General features: G+C 41.0%; 1 protein-coding gene across 1 annotated transcript in view; it reads left to right on the plus strand.

The window, feature by feature from the left end:
• The window catches only part of LOC121873911, a 31,689-nt gene that overhangs the window by 6,866 nt on the left and 1,628 nt on the right, over nucleotides 1-23,195 (plus strand). The window contains exons 2-7 of the mRNA XM_042377789.1: nucleotides 17,421-17,640; nucleotides 18,540-18,713; nucleotides 18,897-19,099; nucleotides 19,432-19,542; nucleotides 19,914-20,079; nucleotides 20,296-20,534. Coding sequence (XP_042233723.1) covers nucleotides 17,429-17,640; nucleotides 18,540-18,713; nucleotides 18,897-19,099; nucleotides 19,432-19,542; nucleotides 19,914-20,079; nucleotides 20,296-20,534 — 1,105 coding nt within the window. The 5' untranslated portion in view covers nucleotides 17,421-17,428. The remainder of the gene's footprint in view (nucleotides 1-17,420; nucleotides 17,641-18,539; nucleotides 18,714-18,896; nucleotides 19,100-19,431; nucleotides 19,543-19,913; nucleotides 20,080-20,295; nucleotides 20,535-23,195) is intronic.

Raw genomic sequence — 23,195 nt, forward strand, 5'->3', positions numbered from 1 at the left:
ATTTTCAGTAGAAATACGTCAATATAGAGAGTGATTTATCTGAAGAGCAAAATGGATTTCGAAAGGGAAAAGGAACTAGAGAAACTACATTTGGTTTAAGAATTTTGACTGAAAGCGCTTTAGGGGTCCAAAGAAATTTCCATATCTACTTTGTTGAATTTGAAAAAGGCTTTTGATGAAGTAAATTACAATAAACTTATAGAGGTCTTGAGGAAAATTAGGCATTAATGAAGATGTTAGAATTTTAAAGCATCTTTTTTGGCAACAGGAGGCAGCAGTGTTAGTGAATAATGAAATTGCTAATTGGTTCACAGTTAGACAGGGAGTAAGACAAGGCTGTGTTCTATCTCCAACATTGTATAATATATATTCAGAATTTTTAATGAGAGAAGTTATAATTGATAATAAAAGACCGAAAGTTAATGGTAAAATAATATCTAATACAGTTGATACTAAAACAGTGCCATGATTTTTTAGTAAATTATATGAAAATTCAGTTAAGAAACAAAGGGCCTGCCTGCGGGACAAGGACAGTGACCCGCCCAAGTATTGAATTGAAACAGTTTATTTAGCCAGAAAAACGCTGATACAGAGTGTATAATAATAACAATATTAACATGGCCGAGCCAGTTGAGAACCTGAGCTCTATTTTAGGCACCTGATATACACTATACATTTATCTCAAGGAAGTAATTATGTAACATTTAGTATCATCTGGAATAGTACACATAGAATGGTGGTAATAAGAACATCTAATAATGTTACCACGGTTACCACTTCAATATTTATGTATTTTATTTATTTATTTTTTTTATATCTTAAATATAAACATTAATTACAGTGGAATTGAAAGACATAAGTATAATGGGGGAGCAGTACAACATGGGTTGTACAGTATTAAGGTTGAACGAGAGGACAGAGCTGTCAGGATTATGTCTAGTTGACAAATATGTTTATTGCAATGGTAATTTCTTATCTATTTACATGATAATTAACGATAAAACGGTTTTGATGGTACAAAGAAAGCAGGTACTGTAAATATAGTAGATATTACAAGAAATATTAATACTTAAACAATAGATATTTTTTTAAATATGATTTAGACTCTTCAGAGGAAGGGAGCGTAGCCTTTGCTCAGATGGGTGGGGTTAAGTTGTTCCACACCTCACTGTGATATTTTATGGAGGTCTGGGACTGAGAGGAGCACATGGGGGATGGTCTTAGTAAGTCTGGGTGCCTTAAGTTGTATCTCTAATTATTCCAGAACTGGAAATAATTATTGTCAAGCAAGTGATTGATAGATTTGTAACCAAAGAGGGCACAGCAGTAGGTGTTAATATATTCGAATTTTAACATTTTTAATTTAGCAAATTTTTCGTTTTTGTGATCTGTTTTTTTTCAAGTAGGTCATTGTCCGTACATCTCTCTTTTGTGCAGTAACCAGAGATTGTGTTTTTGAAGAGCCAGAGGCCCCCCATAGTGTGTAACAGTGTATCAGGTGTTGGTAGACAAGATCATGATAGATTTCTTTCATTGCTGTGAGAGTGAGTGACTGTCGAGTGTGATACATGATACCACACTGTTTATTGACTTTATTGTGAATGGCTTGTGTGTGGTTTCTCCAGTTAAGTTTCTCATCAACAATAATTCCGAGGAATTTAATATTTTGTTCGCATTTGAGGACTGCATTACCAAGGCACAGGGAGTCCAAGTCTGAGGGTAAGTTTTTCCTTCTGTGAAAGATCGTGTAGTGGGTTTTCTCAAGGTTTAAGGTCAGTTTATTACGTATTACCCAGGTCCTGACTTCAGTCAATTTAGTGTTCATAGTTCTCATCAAGGAATGCAGGTTTGAGTTGCTGTCACAGAGATTACTATCGTCTGCAAATAAGTTGTATTTCATGAGTGTGCTGGCGTGGACTATGTCGTTTATGTACAACAAAAACAGTACTGGACCGAGAATGGAACCTTGGGGGACGCCATACAAGATTAGCGAGGAGTCAGGTTGGTGATTATTATAGCAGACATGCTGCATCCTGTTGGACAGATATGAGGTAAACCAACTGTGGGATAGGCCCCTAACGCCGTAATGTTCAAGCTTTGAAAGGAGGATGGTATGGTCGACAATATCGGAGGTCCAAGAATATACCGACTTTGAATTGACTGTCATCAAAGGAATTGATGATGTTATTAGTAAAGGATAGCAGAGCACTCCCAGTCGACCTTCTTGCTCTAAATCCAAACTGGGAGTCTGTAAAGATGTTATTTGCATTGCAGAAGGAATTTAGTCTATTACATGCGAGCTTCTCCAGTATCTTACTCAAGGCTGGGAGGACTGAAATGGGGTGGTAATTCTTGGAGAGTCGTTTGTGTTTTGATCAAACTGACCAATAACAGTGTGAGTGCCATAGGCCTTAACCAATAAGGAGGGCCTATGAGAAGTGACGTCATGAGCACATGGCGTTTATAGGACAGTCTAGGTTGGTGTGTGTATGCGTGTTTTAGTGAACATGGCAGCTTTGGATGGCAAGTGGAGTAACAGTAATTAGTAGGTGCAGTTATTCATGTGACCCCTTTTAACTCGCTAGGAGTGTAGGTTCTTGCTCTGAAGTGTAATTGTCAATCTTAATAGAACGTGTTCTATAAACGAAGATTCGTTAAAAAGTGTCATTAATTCCCCCTATTTGTATTGAGTAAAACATTCGCCATATAAGTCTTTGGTGCTATGTAGTGATATAGAGAGTCCTAAGTAACAACACAACTATCACATGTTTTCCCTAGTGTTTTAAATTAATGCATACTATCCTTATTACCCGGTTATCATTCTTCCCTTCACCCCTGACTCTCCCCTCCTATCGGTTACTAGGGGCGACCCACAGGTGAGTGAACATAGGCAAAATCCCACCTCGCTCAACCACATACCTACCTCCTCCCTCTCTTCCTTATTACCTCTTCTCCCCCTCATTGTGTATACGAAGCAAAGAATAAGAGAAAGGGATAAGAGAATAAAAAGAGAACCAAAGAAATAAAGGGTAAAGAGAAATATAGTAATTAATAATAAGAAATAAAAAAAAAGGATTAATACCTCATTTATCACAATACTGCTCTTATCAAAGACATTTTTTTTACGGGGAATAGCCCATCGAGCCCAACGGGACCTAGGGGGCGAAAAAATAAGAGAGAGAAGATATTAAAAATAGAAAAGAAAAAGATTATATTAATTTACACCATGAAGATGCCGGAAAAACAGCTTTTTGAAGTGAGACAGATTGTAAAAGTGTGGAAACACAGAAGAAAGCAGAGGATTCCACAGTTTTGCTCTGTATGTGAGGAAAGATGGATATACAGTGCAATAAAGGGTTATTCTGGTGTGACCGACATCGACACAGATACGGTGGGCACCGAGGGCAAGACGAGTGTTACGAGCCCACTGTCTTGCTCGTTAAAGTACCTGTAAAAGAGAGAAAGTGAAGCAACACTTGTTTGTTTAACAAATTTATTGGCAGAGCTTGTAGTACAGTTTGCCTATTCCGAGCAATTCAGTCAGGTCTTGACACTGAGGGTGGTATCACTTCTCACTGTCACGCAGGACAGAGGTTCACACACAAAGAAATACATCATATTCATTAACAACTATAAATGTATAGAGGTCCGATTCATATGGATAATGTCACTGTTCACTGCCATGCAGGACAGAGGTTCGTACACAAAGAGTTGCATCATATTCATTGACAGTACATATACATATATGTAAACACACACACACACACATATACATACATATACGTATATACATACACATATACATGTACACGTACATATACATGCACACACGCACACATACATACATATACGTCGGTCAGATTCATGTGGGTAATGTCACTTTTCACTGCCATACAGGACAGAGGTTCGTACACAAAGAAGGAAATACATCACATTCACCAGCAGCATATATGGGTCAGTGGATCACATACATTGGAGTCATATTCTAATTGAAGACTAATCAGTGTGGGCTAGCAAATTTGGGATAAACAGCAAGAATGTCCTCAAGCACACCTGATTCAATGAAGTAATTACATAGTTCAAGATACAGTAAGTCAGGTGGCCTGAAGTCTTTGACAGTGTCACATTCAATAATATAGTGTTCAAGTGTATGCTTTAAAGGTTTATCACAAAGTTTACATGCTGAGTGTTCCGGTATGGGTACAGCGTTACTAACTTGCCAGATGTGTCTGTATCCTAGCCTAATTCTGGCCACGACTACATCACATTGTCTGGTTCTGTCCTTATGCTGGCCATACCGGTACCTCTTGTTACAAAATTTGTCATATTTACTAATGCTACAACTGTCAGGTCTCTCTGCATTTCTCACTTCTTCTAGATCAGAGTTCATGATTCTGACTTGAATGTTTTTAATTACGGCATTGGACAGACCAAGGTCGCGGTCAACATTTTCTTTCTTACATGCCTCATTGGCCAGTCTATCAGCACGGTCATGATACCTGATTCCAACATGGGACGGAATCCACACAAATTCGATACGAAAGTTGTTCTCATTGGCAGTTATCACATTCCTTTTAATATCACATGCAACTTTAGACATAGAGCCTGACGGGCTGTTCATTGATTTCAAAGCACTTTGAGAGTCACAGAATATCACCCCACCTCCATTTTCTTTGAGGTAGTCTGTGGCTAAGTAGATTCCAGTTAGTTCAGTTTGTGTTGTGCTGGCCCAGTTGTTCAGCCTTTGTTTGTTTGACACTATCATCTCTTTTTCTTTATATATTACAATTGCACAGCCTGTTCTACCTGTGTTTGTCTGCACAGAACCATCAGTAAAAGCATAACATTCACTTGATTTAATACTATCTATGTGTCTGTTAATAGTTTCTAGTGTGACACATCTCACCACATCGGTGTTTAACATTTGCTTACTACCAACAGGAGTGTAATTAATAGGAACTGATATGTCCAGCCAAGGAGGAATGGCATTAATAGGTTCGTCTGGGGTGATTGGGACATTCAGTTTCAGGAGATCTGCAACACTTTTATGAACTGGAATGTCAGCAATAAGCTTGTGCATCAGTATATTAAAGAGCATAGGACTTAACACTCCTCCCTGAGGCGTGCCCAGCTCAAATGATCTCATTCTGGTACTTTTAACTCCCCTAAACAGAACACTGGCATACCTGTTGGACAGATAACCCTTTATCCATGTCAGGAGGTTACCTTGTATGCCAAAATTAGCTAGTTGCTCAAGTATAATGTCTCTATTAGCTACATCAAAGGCTGATTTAAGGTCTATGAAGGCTGTTTGTGTCTTATCTTTTGAGTGAACAAGATATTCTGCAAAGCATGTCTGTGTGCTACGCCCGGGCATGAACCCGTACAGATTAGGGGCGAGTTTGTCTCTGACTTGAAACATGAGACGGTTTAGAACAACTCTTTCAAGGACTTTACACATACAGGATGTAAGTGAAATTGGCCTGAAGTTTGGAGAATTAGCTTTAGGGATTGGAACTATGTTTCCATGAGTCCATGTCTTAGGCAGAATACCCTGTGTGAGGCTCATTTGATACAGGTCAAGCAGTGGATGGTTAGGGATCTCATTCAACAATCTCAGGGTGTTATAGGTTATGCCATCCTCACCAGGGGAGGATGACTCACCTATCATTAGTGCTGTTGTTAGTTCGTGGTGCGTTATAGGAAACTGGTCGGTAAGGTCTGGTGAGGAACAGGCTATTTCAATATTGAAACCCCTATTAATGTGTGAGGTGTTAAGATATTGTTGTATGTCAGGAGGCAGGGAAATGATTCGTGACACACTAGACCATTGGTCTAATAGCATGTCAGCATATTCTGCAGGGCTGTGATGAAGCTGGACTGGGGTGGGTGACTTGGTAATGGCTCTAATTTTCTTCCACATTTCTGCTAGAGTGGTTGTTCTATTAATCCCCTGTAAGAATTGTTCCCAATAAGTGTTTCTCACCTGACCTTTGAGTTCACGAAATTCTCTGTTAGCTTTGAGGAATGCCAAAAGGTTATCACAGTTTTATTTTGCTTATAAGTGTTGGCAAGCTGTTTTACATTCTCTCCTTCTTTGGTGAGGATGGGGTCATGTGTCCACAGAGGTGGTTTAGTGCTGCCCCCCTTCCTCCTTGACTTAACCCAGGTGGTATAATATGTGGTAATGACATTTACAAGATCACAGCAAAATTCATCCACTGACCCAGGTGTATATCCAGCATACCATCTGTGGATGTAGGCCTTGAAGTGCAGTTTTCGATTATCTGGGATATTAATTCTGAGCTTAGGATGGGGTTCACACTTGACATCAGCAACAGTGTATTCAGTAAGTATTGCATAATGATCACTGACAAGGTAGTCTGAGATGACCTTAGCCTTGACATTACTGTCTACTAGGTTATACCCAATCACATAATCAAGTCTGCCCCCCATCAGATGTGTCACTTTGTCTGTGTCGTATACAGTGATATTATGATTATTGATGTAATTCACGAACACCCTCCCATTAGAGTTACACTGGACATCACCGAGGACAGTGTGACGAGAGTTAAAGTCACCCATACACAGCATAGCATTGTTACCTGATGGCTTTGGTAACACGTCCGTTCGCAGTTCATTACACCGAACATAGATGTTATACAGCGAAAATTGACTGTTTGCTGTCTTTACTGTAAATTGTTGATAGTGAATACTTTCATCATTGTGAGTTTTAATCCATTTACAGACCAGACCATTCTTTACATATGTGAGCAGGCCACTTCCTGCTCCACTATTATATGCTGTAAACCCAGCTATCCTGGGTGCAACTTTCTTCTGGGTGCTGGACGTGTAAGGTTCTTGTAAGCCAATTACATCAATGTCAAAAACTTTAACAAACCATTGTAGATCATTAATTCTGCGATTAACACTCCGGATGTTCCATGAAATGAACCTAAGCGTTCGTGTTACTTTTCCCACCTTGAATTTAACGTAGAGAGTCGCACGCTGGCTTCATAGATCAGCCTGACCAATAAGCTGACCATTTCAATTTCTGTACCTCTGGATTTCCTGATAATGTTCTTCACAGCCCTTATTCCAGTAGGATTTTTATACGCGGGTTCCTTCATCAGCCCCGCGAGTTCCTCCTCCGTAAACAATGGAAAACTTACAGGGTCATGAACAGTCTGCAGACCTGGGACTATTATAGAGACCACGCTGGCAGTCTGGGGCTCATTCTCCCCATCCATGCTACCATCACTATCGGTCTCGCTCTGGCTACTCACCCTCAAGTTGGCATCATTATGAGAGGAGGCACGAGCTCCTTCAGAAGCTCCACTAACACTATCACTGTCATTGTTCACTGGTACACTTACTTGGCAGGCTTTAACCTGACCTGCATTGGCTAACGAAGGAGAGTCACTGTGCCTGTTGACTTCAGGTGGTGGAGGCGATCCGGCCGCATTGGCATCATTGAGTGGGACTGCTATTGTGGATGGAGGCGACCTCCCAGGACAACTGGGGTGCCAGGCCGTCACACCCTCCTCCCTGCACCTGTAACACTGCCTCCTGGGTGGGGAGGTGTCGCTGTTGATTTCAGGCGTTGGCGGCGACCCTGTAGCGTTGGCGTTGGCGTCACTGAGTGTGACCGCTATTGTGGGTGGAGGCGGGCTCCCAAGGCAACCTGGATGCCAGGCCGTCACACCCTTCTTCCTGCATCTGGCACACTGCCACTCAAATGGGGAGTCCTGCTCTCTTCCGTCCTGAGAGGCACCTTCCTTGATGGGGCAGCTGCTTGTGCTATGCATTCCTGCGCAGTAGCCGCAGGTGGCTGGCTTGTGACAGTATTTCGCCACATGATTGACCCCAAAGCAGTTGTAGCACACCACAGGGGGAGGAATCCACCGACTGATGTTACTAGGGGTACCGTACGTGCTGCCAAAGAAGCTGTACTTCTCAGGAGGTGGTTCCTTCCTTTTCCAAACAATGATGATCCTACTAAGTTGTGCACCATCCTTATAGAGTCTTCTTGCACTGTGGACGCCCTGAAGTGACAGAGCTCTCTTGGGGGGAATACCCTTGGGGAATTGGGTGACAAGGTATTCCTTCATTTTTTGGGGTCGAACAGGTTCATCTCGCTTAATAAGCTGTATTGAACCGACCTTACCATCAATGAAGCGTTGGATAGCTTCTGTCTCCTCTCGGCCTACATAGACAAAACGAGGGGTGTTACCTGGCACGACAACATTCAGCTTAGCCATGCCATAATCCTTATTCAGGGCAGTCAACCAATTAATCTTCATCAAATTGGTTGCGTTCTCGGGGAAGGCAAGGCGCATGTACTTAGCCCGGGGAGCAATGGGAGAGGGGGGATGCCCCTATTGGCTCTCCTCTGCTTCCTTCCCTGGGTCCTCATCTTGCGTTTCTGCTGACGTGTCTGAAACTTCTGAAAGCCAGCTTCAGTGTCGCTATGACTGTCCTCTTCATCTTCTTCATCAAGGACATAGGCAGAGCGCCGCCCAGCGATGACTCCTGCCATGGTTAGATTTAGATGAAATCTAGGTCATATACACTGGGGCACAGAGGCGACATGTAGGCCAGCGATGTCTTTGAGGCGTAAACCCTCTTATAGGACAAGGGGAGAGGGGAGCCTGACATCAACGGTGTGAGGGTAGGAGGGCCTCCTGGGAGCGGAGGGAGTGTGGTGTCGGGGGGGGGGCGACTAAGGTAACAGGAGTATTCTCAGTTTATAAGCACTATTATTACACTTCACTTGTTCTTAATAGTAACTCTGTTTTTCTGACTGCACAACACCTCAGACCATCCTCACTTGGTTCGTCGAGACCCTACATTAAGTGTCCGTGTCCGTTACTATGGTGGGGGTGGGGGTGGGGGCGACCGCATGGGCAGCACTCTCGGCCCCATAGGGGCGATAGTCTCGGGACCACCCCTGTCAAAGTAGGCCTAACGACACTGACCTTGGCGCCGAGCCTCCTCATTATCCCACCACTGACCCAGCCGGTGAACACACGGAATATTTACAATTTATGCCGTAGGGGATGAGAAGAAACCTTGGGTGGCAATGCTTAAGGTGACATCCGATATTCACGGACACATTGTCAAATTCCCGCTCCCACACAGCGAGTATGTCCCCACCAATAACACTTTAGATCGGAGAATATGTCATGGCCAGCCGTGTTGACCTGACCTGACCTGACGCGCGAGCCAGACTGTGAAGCAACACTGAGGCGAAGAGAAATGGATGGAAGGTTATCAATAAAAGAGAGGAGTCAATAAAACGAAATACCTTTGATTCCACCTTATCTAACAGTTGGACAGAAGAAGAGCCACCCCAGATATGAGAACAGGACTCCAATTTAGGACGAATGAATCCCTTATAAACTTGAAGCAACTGCTCAGGAGTGAAGTAGCTACGGCATCTGTAAATCATTCTCAGCTTTCGGGAGGCAGCTTTAGCAAAGTTGTGCATGTGTAGCATCCCTGACATATTAGAGGAAATGGTGAGGCCTAGCATTTCTATTTTAGAATTTGGCAGAATGATTGCGTCCTGAAATGTGATTGGTGGGAGATCATCTAATCTGGAAAGTGGAATAGGTACATACTGAGTAATATTTCTATTGGATTTAACCAAATTTCTACCTCCTCATTCGGAGATGCTGCATTGTTCCGCATTGATAGTCAAAATGATATCAGTTCTAGAAACATATATAGTTTGGGAATTAGGGGGAAGGGATATACAGTATGTGAAGAAGAGTGAAGAGTAGAATCATCAGAGTAAGAATGGATAGAATTAGTCGTAATGTGAATTAAATCATTGATTAAAGGAAGGAAGAGAGTAGGTGAAAGAACAGAACCCTGTGGGACCCCACTATTGGTAGAGAAAGAGTAGAAGTCGATCCCTCGACAACAATTGCCATGGTTCAGTTCTCAAGGAAGCTAGAAATTAGAGAACAAAATGGGAGAGAGAAACCATAAGAGGGAAGTTTAGAAAGCAAATATTTGTGCCATACCCTGTGAAATACGTTGGAGATGTCGAGGGCCACGACGAAAGTTTCCCTATAATCCCTAAGAGAGGATGGCCAAAGATGGGTGCAGTAGGAGAACAGATCAGCAGTAGATCTGGCCTGGAGAAAGCCATACTGGTGATCCGACAAAAGCGAAAGGCGTTCAAGGTGACGGAGAAAATAAGAGTTTAAGATAGTTTCGAAAATCTTAGAGAGGGATGAAGTTAGGGCAATTGGGCTGTAGTTAGAGGGATTAGAATGGTCACCCTTCTTCGGGATGAGCTGAAACTCAGGCATGCTTCCAAGAAGAAGGAAACGTTTGGGTTTGAAGGCAAAGGCGAAAGACTCGAGCAAGCACAGGGGCTAGAGGTTCAGCACACTCCCTTAGAACACGACGGGGTATTCCGTCCGGTCCAGCAAACCTACGAGTGGAGATAGGTTCAGCAGGAGGAGCAGGAGTAGGAGGGATAGAGTTTGAATCGTCTAAGGTGGAGTTAGAAGAGAATAAGGTGCCAAAGAGATTGACTTTATCAAAGGGAGAGTTGGCTATAGCGCTATCTGGTCGGAAGAGAGGAGGAAAAGAAGGAGTGCAGTAGTTATTACAGATGTTTTTGGTTTACGACCAGAAGGATTTACTAGAAGAAGAGTTAGTCAGGACAGCGGTCTTTCTTTTTTATAAATATTTCTCATGCCACTTTTTAAGAATAGCATTACTACGATTCCTAGAAGCAATGAAGGAGAGGTGGGTAATAGGAGAAGAAGATAGTTTCACTACTTGATACGCCCTATCTCTCTCCCTACATGTAAGAGAACAGGAGCGAACACACCATGATTGTAAAGTGAAAGGTTTGGTATAAGATGGGATAAATGCACTCATACCACCCAGCAGTGCTGTCAGCACATACGTAGGCGTCCCGATTGGAAAAGCAACATTCATTCCAAGGAAAATCGGAAAAGAATTCTCGCAAGGATTGCCAGTTTGCCCTCCGATAGTGCCATATTTGGCGTTTAGAGGGGGGTGGGGGAGGTGGTCGTGCCCAGTTTGAATTAATAGAAATAAGATTGTGATCAGAAGACCCTAAGGGGGCAGAGATTGAGTAAGAGTAGTGTGAAGGGTTAGAGCTAAAACAAAGATAAAGAATGTTAGTAAGTTGATCGTGTCGATCTGGAACGCGTGTAGGGTGCTTGATTATTTGTTCTGGGTCATCCCTTGCAGAGCCAAGCCACTCTATGTGATGTACATTGAAATCCCCTAGATAGAGGATCTCGGTGTTGGTGTGTGTGGATAGCAACGACTCATAGCAAGAAGAGATGCTAGTCAAAGAGTTCCAAATAGTTGGTAGAGTTGGGAGAACAGTATAGGAAACAAAGAAAAATAGTCATAGTTGGTAGATATATTTTGAGCCAGATGACGTCATAAAGAGAGGTTTCAAGATCCGTGAGTCGAGCTATAGGTGTACGTGTGTTGCAGTAGGCGCATACACCTCCCTTAGAACGGAAGGAGGTATAAAGGGTGTAGTTGGGGACTTTAAAAAGTTTAGGTGAAGCTGCTTTGGTCAGTTGATGTTCAGATATTTGTAAGAGGTCAGGGAATAAGTTAATAGATGGTGCTCCACAGAAGGAAAATTGTCTCTCAGGCCGCGAATGTTGGAAAATGAAGTGTGAAAAGAGCCGATCCTCCAGCAACCGCGGTGACTTCACTTGAGGCCCCAGTAGTTTGATGATCAGGTCGGGAATGGGACAACTGGCCGCCGCCATCTGGCCGCAGCCCAGTTTGGTTAGGTTTGGTTAGGTTAGGTTAGGTTAGGTTAGGTTAGGTTAGGTTAGGTTAGGTTAGGTTGTCAACAAAAAGTTCCATATGGCGGCCAGTCGGCCGCGGCGAGTTTCCCGCGGCCAGTTGGGCTCCGGCCAGATGGCGGCGGCCAGTTGTCCTAGACCCGATCAGGTCGGACCTGGGGTCCACAACCTTCCCGACCAGTGGGACCCATCCAAGAAGGCCCCGCTTTAATATTATTGTCAACTGATATCATAGGAGAATAAAAGAGTAGAACAAAGTCGAACAGATGAGGAGTGAGCAAGGTTATATTTGTTGTGTTGTCAAAAGTAAGAGAGACAATTGACACCCTGCAATTGTGTGTAAATGAAGCAGAAAGATAGATCAGCAACCTGGGACTTGGTCACAATTTTCGTGATGCCATATGGCAACAGGGTCTACCATTGGACAATACATTCTGGTTCTAATATCTTCCCAGGCGGAAGTACCTTTTTTTTTCTTTTTTTTATGGGGATTAGCTAAGCCGGGCACAGATCAACGACCCACAACGAGGCCTCGTAGAGCGAAAAAATAAGAAAAGAGAGAAATTAAAAATAGAAGAGGAAAAGGTTGTATTAATCTACACCGCGAAAATGATGGAAAACTAGCTTTTTAAAGTGAGACAGATTATATGAGTATGGAAACACAGAAGAAGGCAGAGCATTCCACAGTTTGGCTGTGTGAGGAAAGAAGGATGTACTACACTCGGGTTATTCTAGTGTGACCGACATCCACAGAGAAAAGGTGGGCCCCGCAGGCAAGACGTGTGTTACGAGCCCATGGCCTTGCCTGAGGTATACAGGATGCCAAATCCACCGAACATTGCCCCATAAAGTACCTGTAAAAGAGAGAGAGTAAAGAAACATTGTGTCGAAGAGAAAGGTAAAAAAGATTGTCAACTAAAGGAGGAGAGTTTATAGGACGAAATGCCTTTTATTCCACCCTATTTAACAGCTGAACAGAAGAAGAGCCACCCCAGATATGAGAGCAGTACTCCAAATTAGGACGAATGAATCCCTTATATACTTGAAGCAACTGCATAGGAATGAAGTAGCTAAGGCATCTGTACAGTTAATGCTGTAAATAGTAAAGTAATGGCCATTTCCAAATTGGAAATAATTCCTAGAATAAAAATTATCGTAGGCAACAGTGAACTTAGTGGAAATTTTTGATAATTTGGAAGTAACATTAGCTGTGATGGTAGATGTATGGTGTCATGGTTTTATTGTAAAGTCTAGGTTGTTGATGTTATATGAGGTTATGATATATTGTGTTTCAGATATTTCTTACCGTAGAGATCGATGCCTTCACACTGGTTACTTACAGGATATTATGGTGTATCTACGTAGAAATTCACTATACCACTCGACATTCCATGGTTTATACTTGATAAATGATGATTTAATGAGTTCCATTAATTTCCAACATCCATCTAAGTTATTGGTTATACTTTGTCATAACCAATCAGTCATTACCTTTAGTAATAATAAGATAGGATCACAGATACGGGCAGAAAATTGCACCAACATTTATTTGGCAAGTTTCCATACAATGACTTACAATTTGCATGGATATATGAATCACTCATATTCACGCTGTAATAAAATTAATCTTCTAAAAGAGGGAATTTTCATCTAGGGGACACATGTGATTACTCTACTATGGGTATGACTTGACAAAGCCTTAATTCTTCAAGTGATATATTTGCTGCCAGCCTGGATTGCTCTTGTTCCAACCAGGCTTCCGCACAAGAACTTCTTTCCACGGGCAATAACACATAGTCTCTCGTCACTGACAGTCACTGTAGACGGTTGTCGCGGCAAGGAGAACTGGTAAGCGTGACTTGATTAACCACTTACGTTCAGTAGGCCAGCCTGAATTGCTTTTCTCGCAATCAGGTATCCACACGAGATATTTCCATGGGGATAACAACCTGGGATAGAACAATTAGTCTCCTGTCGATCACGGTCACTGTAGACGGGTGTCGTGCAGGAGAACTCTAAGAGTGACTTGATTAACCATTTACTTGAGGTCTGATAAGCCAGCCTGTATTGTTCTTGTCGCAAGCAGGCATCTACAAGTGATATTTCCATGTGGATAACAACCTGGGTTAGCACACTTAGTCTCGTGTCACTGACGGTCCACAGGATGGGGTGGCGGTGGAGGACTCTGTATGGTGTCCAATTTCCTTCAGGAGGGAAAGGGTGGGGACGACGTCTTAACTAACTCATGGCCTAGGGGATACTACCCAAAATGTGGTTTTTTTGCGTGAGGCGATGAACAGTACAACACTGTCTCAATGGCCTCCCCCTATAGACTGGCTAACATACCACTAATGGAAAAAAAAAATGTCATAGTCATGGCCTTATCTCTAGTAAAACAAACTTTGGAGTTGGTTGCGTGGGTAAGCCTAACGCAACCCATGACATATGGAAGAAATCAAAACAAGAATAAGGCACGTAAAAAAGGCATTTAATAATCTAAAAGACTTAATGAAACTGGACATTAAGTTCAATTTTAGTAAAAGGCTGCTGAAAGGCTTTATATGGCATGGGTAAGAAGCATGGACACTTTCAGCTGAAGAATTAACATATAATTAATGTTTTGAATGTACAGTACCAGGTGAACGGTCAATAATGCTATCGTCATGCACCTGCATGGTGGCTGCTATGTTGTCCCCGAAACATATTTAAATCAGAGTGTTTACTTTGATGTGTTAACGATATATAAAGTGTAGTTGTTAAATTATTAGAAAACAAAAACAATATTATGGCTAATTATAAGACCTATAGTTTTATATTATAAAGTAAACAAGGATTAAGAACCAAATTTAACCTACTGCTTTCCCACAAACTCGTGGTGGATGATGGCATTTATATTTTTAGTTTAATTTTGATAAAGAGGTAATGTGAAGAAAATCAATAATATTGCACTAGAAACTAATGTTTCACTGTAGGAATTCTTTGGTTTTCTCACTGAGAAGAATTTGATAATTTGGTGACTTGTAGTGACCTATATTACTAACTTTACCATACGTGTTTTTCTGTCACATGAATATCAGCTGATGTCTATGAGTGGTTTTAACAGACTATAGCAGGGGTGGCCAACCTTTTGTGTGATGTGATTTACTTTTGCCACAGTTAACCGGATGCGATCTAACAGCATAATATTCACCCATAAAACCCCCTTCCCATTGCCATAAAATAAGCAGATTCGTAGAGAGAGAGTGAGAGAGAGAGGGGGGGGGGGGAGGTGCACAAATAATATTTTTCAATAACTGTTATGATATATATGAACATAAGAATGGAGGAAACTGCAGCAGGCTTATTGGCCCACACTGGGCAGTCCCATTTACACCCAACCCCTATTGCTCATATATCCCTCTAACCTATGTTTGGTAACTTGTTCCACTCATCCACTACTCTATTTCCAAACCAATGTTTACCTATTTCGAGCCTAAATCTAAATATGTCTAATTTAAAATCATTGTTACGAGTTCGCTCCTGGTTGGATAGTTTGAGTTCCTTTGCAATGTTCCCTTTGTTCAGCCCTGACTTCCATTCATACACCTCGATCATATCGCCCCTCACTCTACGTTTCTCGAGGAAGTGCAAATTGCGAAGGTTTAACCTGTCTCTTTACTCAAGATTCCTAATTCCCGGGATTAGTCTTGTCATTCTCCACTGAATTCTTTCCAATGATTCTATATCCATTCTGTAATACGGTGACCAGAATTGAACTGCGTAATTCACGTGGGGTGTCACAAGCGCAAGATATAGTTTTGAGATGACCTCGCTAGTCTTGTAACTAACACTCCTGTGTATGAACCCAAGTACTCTGTTAGCCTTGTTTCGAGCAAATACACATTGTTTACTTGTCTTAAGATTCCTACTTATCATTACTCCTAAATCTTTCTCGCAGTTGGATTCCTCAATAACATCGTTGCTCATATGGTATCTGGTTTGCCTGTTTACATCTCCTATACTGAGTACTTTACATTTGTCCACATTAAATTTCATCTGCCATTTTTCAGACCATTCGAAAAATATGTTTAGATCTTCTTGTAGTTTTGTGGAGTCATCGTCAGATTTATTTACACGTCCTATTTTAGTGTTATCAGCAAATTTACTTATGTTGCTGTCAACGCCGATATTTATGTCGTTTATGTATATAATAAATAATAATGGCCTGAGTACTGAGCCTTGAGGAACTCCACTACTGTCGTTGCTCCAATGGGATTTAGTGCCGTTAATGCTCACTCGCTGTTTCTTGTCCTATAACCACACCCTAATCCATTTTCGAATATCTCCGTTAATGCCATGAGCCTCCACTTTTCTTATAAGTCTTTCATGGAGGACTTTGTCGAAGGCTTCGCTAAAGTCGAGATATACCACATCATAATTGTGCCCCTCGTCCACTGATTCGAAAAGAGATGAAAAGAATGTTAATAGATTAGTTAGACATGAACTCCCGCTTGTGAAGCCATGTTGGGAATCATTGATCAACTTGTGCTTCACCAGGTGATTTCGAACAGAGTTTGAAATGAATGCTTCCAGTAATTTTGCTACAATTGATGTTAGACTGATTGGACGGTAGTTAGAGGATAGTGTTCTATCTCCCTTCTTGAAAGGCTTTATCGGTATTACATTCGCTATTCTCCTGGATTCTGTTGGTACTACACCTCGTTATTTAATCTGACTGTATATATATATATATATATATATATATATATATATATATATATATATATATATATATATATATATATATATATATATATATATATATATATATATAGATAGATAGATAGATAGATAGATACATAGATAGATATACTGAATATTATAATTATACACACAAGTCTCGAATTGAACCCTGGGCATCGGCGTGTGAACAGGAATCGCTAACATGGCATCACAGGACAACACTCACAGTCCTAGGCTTTCTTGATTCTTTTTTCTCACACATAGCCTGTTCATTCATCTTATTCTGAAGCAACGTGGGCTTCCACCGGGGTTCTGTGTTTACAGGAACAGGTTAGAGACTCCGGCTGTGAAATAAAACAAAGCCTAGGATTGCTTTCGTTGTCCTTGTGGTGCGGTGGTAGCAATCCCTGTTCACAAGCAGAGGTTCAAGGTCCGATTCCCTTATAATTTTTTAAAGAGTTGATTACACGGGGAACACTGACAAGGTTGTATGAAACTTTTCATTAATATGAATTGTTATGATCTACAGTATATGTACACGTTTATGTCCAGACAGAAGTTTCTATATATATATATATATATATATATATATATATATATATATATATATATATATATATATATATATATATATATATATATATATATATATACAAATAAATCGTTATCAGTATAGCCCGCCGGTATCTGACTGTATATATATATATATATATATATATATATATATATATATATATATATATATATATATATATATATATATATATATATATATATATATATATATACATATATATATATATATATATATATATATATATATATATATATATATATATATATATATATATATATATATATATATTTATGTTCTAGGTGAGGTGATGTTATCCTTCGAATATCATATAATAATGCTGGCTGCCATGGTGATGAACGCTGCTCCTGTAATTAGCCAGGATGTGGGTGGACCCGTGGAGCAGGTGGGCGTGGATGTGGGCGTGATGGTGAGTCAGGTGGTGGAGCACCATCTCATCGGCTGTCACCTGGTGCTCATCTCTACTACACCACACTCACACGTCCTGTCCATTTTGATCAGGTGAAATTATATAGTTAACTCTTGAATGGTCGGGAATACTTGTGGAGTCATTGGTTCCCTCTGTACCATTTTGTCCGTTTCCGAATTATATTAGTAAAACATTTTGCTGGTTGATTGAATTTGGTAGTGATGGGAAGCGGCATTATTTGACATATGGTATAATCAATAGCCCCGCATGAGCTTCAACCCAATAGTCATATAAATTCATTGACTTCATCCTTCAAACGTTTTAAGTGCCCATACCCTCCAGTTTGGGACCTCTGTATCTGCGGCCACAGCTCTTGATGATCTCTTAACACTGTCTATCCTAATGCCTCAGATTTTATTCAATTCCCAATTTATTCAATACCTCATCAGGTTAACTTTATCCACCTGGGACCTAAACTGTAGGTAAAAATCTTCCTGTCTCTTGTACATTATTTTTCCTTACAGTATTTTAGAACACTTTATTCCATCTGTGTGTGTGTGTGTGTGCGTGTGTGTGTGTGTGTGTCAGTGTGTAATAATTATAATAATAATAATAATAATAATAATAATAATCATAGACGGTTTATTAATAGAGTTGCAGCCGGTGGCTAAAAATATACAGACTTACATTTGATTTAGACATAATGATATAATATGCATTGAATACATTTACAGGGCTGTACAGTACATAAATCAGGAGGTGTTTATTATTTTAACAGTAGATGGGATGGTGCTTTTCTTATATCTAACGGTGCGGGCTTTTATGGGTTGAATTTTGTTGTAGTGGCTGACTGAGCGAGGTGGGTGGGGGACTGCCGGTGGCAGGAGGTGGCGATGACGAGGGTAGTGCAGTAGTCCACTGCCAAACCTTGCTAGTGCTGGTAGAGGTGGTGGACCTCCATGGGTATACTAAAGTAAACTTTGTTTCTCAGACACATGCGTTTAGCTGTAGAATCTTGCGTGGTAGTAGACGCAGGATCAGTGCTCTCCCAGGATCAGCTGACCCAGGACCACCTCCTGCAGGGAATCTGGGGAGACGCCAGAACCACCTGCCGGGGACTCCTCTTCGACCTTTCTTCCAACATTAATACTCACCTCGTCCTTAGGTAATTTTCGAATGCATCTCTCTCTCTCTCTCTCTCTCTCTCTCTCTCTATATATATATATATATATATATATATATATACACCTGTATATATATATATATATATATTATTTTATTTTTTTTGTGCATGGAATATACAAGATACGAGGAAACGTCGTTTTTATTCATGAGTCACTCTCTAAAGGTTTCTTGTGTCGGCTAAGTTGTGGAAGTTCCCTGAGACGCGGGTGGTGGTTGTGGGTGGGAAGCCAGGAGTGGGGGACGTCCTCCTCCACCATATCTTTCGAAACACCGTCCATGCCCTTTATCTCGCTTTCTCTGACATCGCCCCTAACACCCCACCACGCCTGGGTAACTCACGCCTAAGGAAGAGTCTTCCACAAGAAGGTGAGACGTTACTAGCTGACGTATGTGTTTATTTTGCATCCAAGGAGATTTCAGAGATTGGAAGAGACAACACGTGCACTCTCTCTAAGTTCAGATAATATTTTTTATTTCAATCGAAATCTTCGCATAAACTTATGTATTGTCGTTTACTTTAGGTTTGGTATAGTAAAAAAGAGACTTTGACGTTATAAGTTCAGCAAGGCTAAAATAATACGAAATTCAAACGGTTTTTGCAAGGCTAGCACTACTCGTTATGTATGTTTTACCGTGTTCTAAAGTGGACGGCACTTTAATACTCACGAACAATAATTGACTGTTTTCCAACTTGGCAGCATTAGTAAGTGAGCGTGTGTGGGTGTACAGGCGGTGTCTGTACTGCAACAACGGGGAGGCGGACGTCCAACTTATCCAAGACTGGAACCTCACCTCAGGCATCTTCCAAGGTAAGGGTAACAAGAGTAGTATCAATGATAATTTAGTAAAAATAGTCGATATATTAATGAAGAGCAGATCACAGTGTGTAAATAGCATTAGGAGCAAATAGTACATACTGTAGCTCACAGAGCTGCTGTGAAGGACGATTGGTTGTGAAAGTATTTTTACTATCGATTAATAATTGTTTACACTAATGGCATTATATTATTTTGTTTGGAAACCTTTGATCCTTGATTTTGCTTTGACGTTGACTAAAAAACCCAGTACATATTCTCAGGACAAGGTTATCCATTTGCGACAATTTTACAGAGATCGGATATAATTATGGAACCTAGAATACGAACAGTGGCATATTTCTATATGATATCTGTTTATACAGATCAGCTGCAGAATTTCAGAGGCCACAAGATGCGGGTCGTGTCAGTCCCGGTTTTCCCTTACATGGACTACGTGCAGAGAAGCGACGTGCGTGGAGGCATTGTCGAACCCGGAGACTCAATCGACACAAGACTGATCCAAAGTTTCTCAGCTGTCCTTAACTTTACGTAAAAATCGCACATCTTGCTTATGTAAAAGAAAATGTTTAAAATAAGTGATTTTTATCGATACTGTACTCGTATATAAAGTAATGTACTGTATTGCAATAAAATCTATTTATTTTTACAGGTATGTCTCGGGTGAATATGCTCTGAAATCATTAGAGTCCTGTATATACCAGTATATTTAAGTTAATTATTGTTATTTACCAATCCCACAACCAGCTTTGACATATACGGTGAGCCTGACCGTTCCTTTGGTGATGAGAAGGACGGCAACTTCACCGGAATGGTCGGCCAACTCCAACGGGAGCAGTCTGATTTTACCACAGTAATGGGACCAACAGTAGGGCGCCTTAAGGTGGTCAAGTTTCTCCGGATGTATCCTTCTGATCTGATGGTTGTGACGTCTCTGAAGCCTTCACTACTGCCAGCACACCTCTCATTCATACGTCCGTTCTCAGGTTCTTTTATAACAAATTATCTAGTAAATTTTTATTGTAAGACTCCATTATGTTTAATTTTCTACGGTTTCCTTAGTTACTGCACCATAGGAACACTGTTATCCTCTTCACGATTTTACATATAACTGAATCAAATATATGTACACCGCAAAAAAATATGTTAGGAGGAGCATCCGGCTGAAGCACGAAGTTCGTTAATAATTGGTCAATCAATATCAATTTCCCATCAGCAATTAAGGTTTCCATATGCATTGTTCTGCCACTTCCTTAATCCCTGATACCCGATTTTTCCCTTATATGCTTATCAACATTCAAAATCTTACTTCTCCATAACTTTTCGCTTGATAACAGAGAAATTTATGTGGAGTATAGTTTGCTTATTTTTATTATTGTTTTACTTTGGGGTGAATTATTTTTTCCTAACTTACCATTTTTTCCTCCAAATATTTTTTAAAGATAAATCATCAAATTATAAACCAAGCCAAATATAAAGAAAATATATATGTTAAGTTATTCACAATATGTGATTGCACCATTAGTTTTTGTTTAATAGTATCGGCTTATAAATGGTGGAGCCTTAGGATTAAAAAAACTCTTTTTAAGATACACGCCGGTAAGGGGCGCGAGAGCAACTCACGATTGAACCTGTCTCACTTGTCGGTAACTGCACTTACATTTAAGGTACACTGGTCCTGTGATTAGCTAGTTGAGAAAGGTGCCAGATACTGATTTTTACCAAGTAATTGGTATTACTTTACACCAAAATATTATTTTAAATACTTTTCTAAAGCGTTTGCTACGTAAAGAGAAGAGCCCTCTAAATGAAGGGGGGTAGAACAATCATGCATAGCGACATAAATAGTACGAATTACGCAGTGAAAATACGTTAGTAAATTGCCATAGGCAAAGCTTTCCTCAGGGATTTTTCTGAATATCTTCGTAATTTTCCGATCTTCACCGCATTTTGAGCCCCTAAGTTTCATCTCTAGTCGCTATTAGTTTCTCGGGAGAATTCTGAAAAATCTTATCACATCTTATCCTCTTACACATAAATAAACAATAGTTATTTCCCTGACCTTTTTATCAAGGAAACATCACTCTGTGTGTCTGTCTGTCATGTTAGTTGCCATATTGTCTATTTGTGCATGTATGAATCTTTATTTTTGTCACCCTCCTGTATTTCACTGTCTATATTCGCCGTGTGTCTATTGTAGTCATGTCTGTCTATCTGTATGTATGTGTCTGTCTTATATGTTTTCTTTGTCTTTCATAAGTCTGTCTATCTGTCTCCTTGAATCTGTCTGTATTAAGTCTATGTCTTTTGTTTGTCCGCTTCTCAATCTCTCTCTCTCTCTCCATTTTTATCCGTACTATCTCTATCTTTATTTATATCTCTCTCTCTCCATTACACTACTCATCATATTTAGCATCTTTTTCTTCCTCATTAAATAGGTGATTTTAATATGGTATTCTGGGAACTTTAAAAAACACATCCCTCCATTCATACCTCCACCTCTCACTATCCCTCTCTCCCATCTCCTTTCCTCGCTCGCCTCTTAAGTATAATAATTCTTCAGTCTCTCTTCTTCTCCCTTTCCATCTTCTCTGTTATTATCTTTTTATCTCTTCTCCTTTTCCTTGTACAGTCAGCCACAGGAATAAGTATACACTGTGGCCTCGTAAGGTCCGAAAAAGCTCTGGTAACGTTGAAACTGTGCATCCGGACGCATGATGAAACTCAGCTCCTCCCCCCACCTGTTATCTCTTACTCTTTTCTGTTCCCCCTTCTTTATTCTTCTGTTTACTCATCTTACTTCCTTTACTAATCCAAACAACATGAAAAAAGTAGGCTAAGGGAAAAAGTGGGGGGGAGGAAGAGGGAGCCATACGATATCTGCAATCGTCCGGCTGACAGCCTACAGCGACATCTTTTGCCGGCTTAACTAAAATGGTTAATTAATGCCTTCCTAAGGAAACCATCGACATGGGACCAGGTTTGTTCCACTCGACGAATTTTTTGCGATTTTTCCACCAAATTTGATGATAAACGATTTTGCCGTTTCGGCTGCCCAGAACACACACACAAACAGAAAGACAGACAGACAGACACACGGCTAGTCCTATAGTATATTATATATGTAACCGGTCGGAATTTACTGGACTTTATTTTCTCACTTGACTTGGAGTAAGATTGTACCATCGTACGATATGTTTTCCCATGTTGAGATGGGGGCTTGTCTTTGGCAGCGCCCGGTTGCCAGTCACCAGCTGACGCTGTTAGAATAAAGTCTACAAAGAACGTGGTCTATGACTCCAACCTCTCACATGGCGCAGTGAGTAGGATATGTCCGGGCCCGACACGCCATTACAGCCCTGACAAGAACGCTGACATGGCCCCTACACGTCCACGATTCTCGACGCCCTCAAGGGGACGCCAGGGCTTCTCTACACCGGCGGGGGACACCAAGCGCGCCCAGCAGCAGGCCATGAGTGCATTGATGGCTCAGATGGCGTCTCTAGTTGCTGGCGGCGGTCATGCTTCTATGCCGGTCATGAAGCCCTCAGCAGCTGTCGCACCAGAGAAGTGTGAGGCAGAAATACCAGCAGCTGCGTTTAGGACGTGGAGGCGGTCCATGGAGTCATGGGTGCTGTTGAACGGCC

Source organism: Homarus americanus, unplaced genomic scaffold (genome assembly GCF_018991925.1).
Source record: "Homarus americanus isolate GMGI-L3 unplaced genomic scaffold, GMGI_Hamer_2.0 scaffold25827, whole genome shotgun sequence".
Taxonomy (NCBI): Eukaryota; Metazoa; Arthropoda; class Malacostraca; order Decapoda; family Nephropidae; genus Homarus; species Homarus americanus.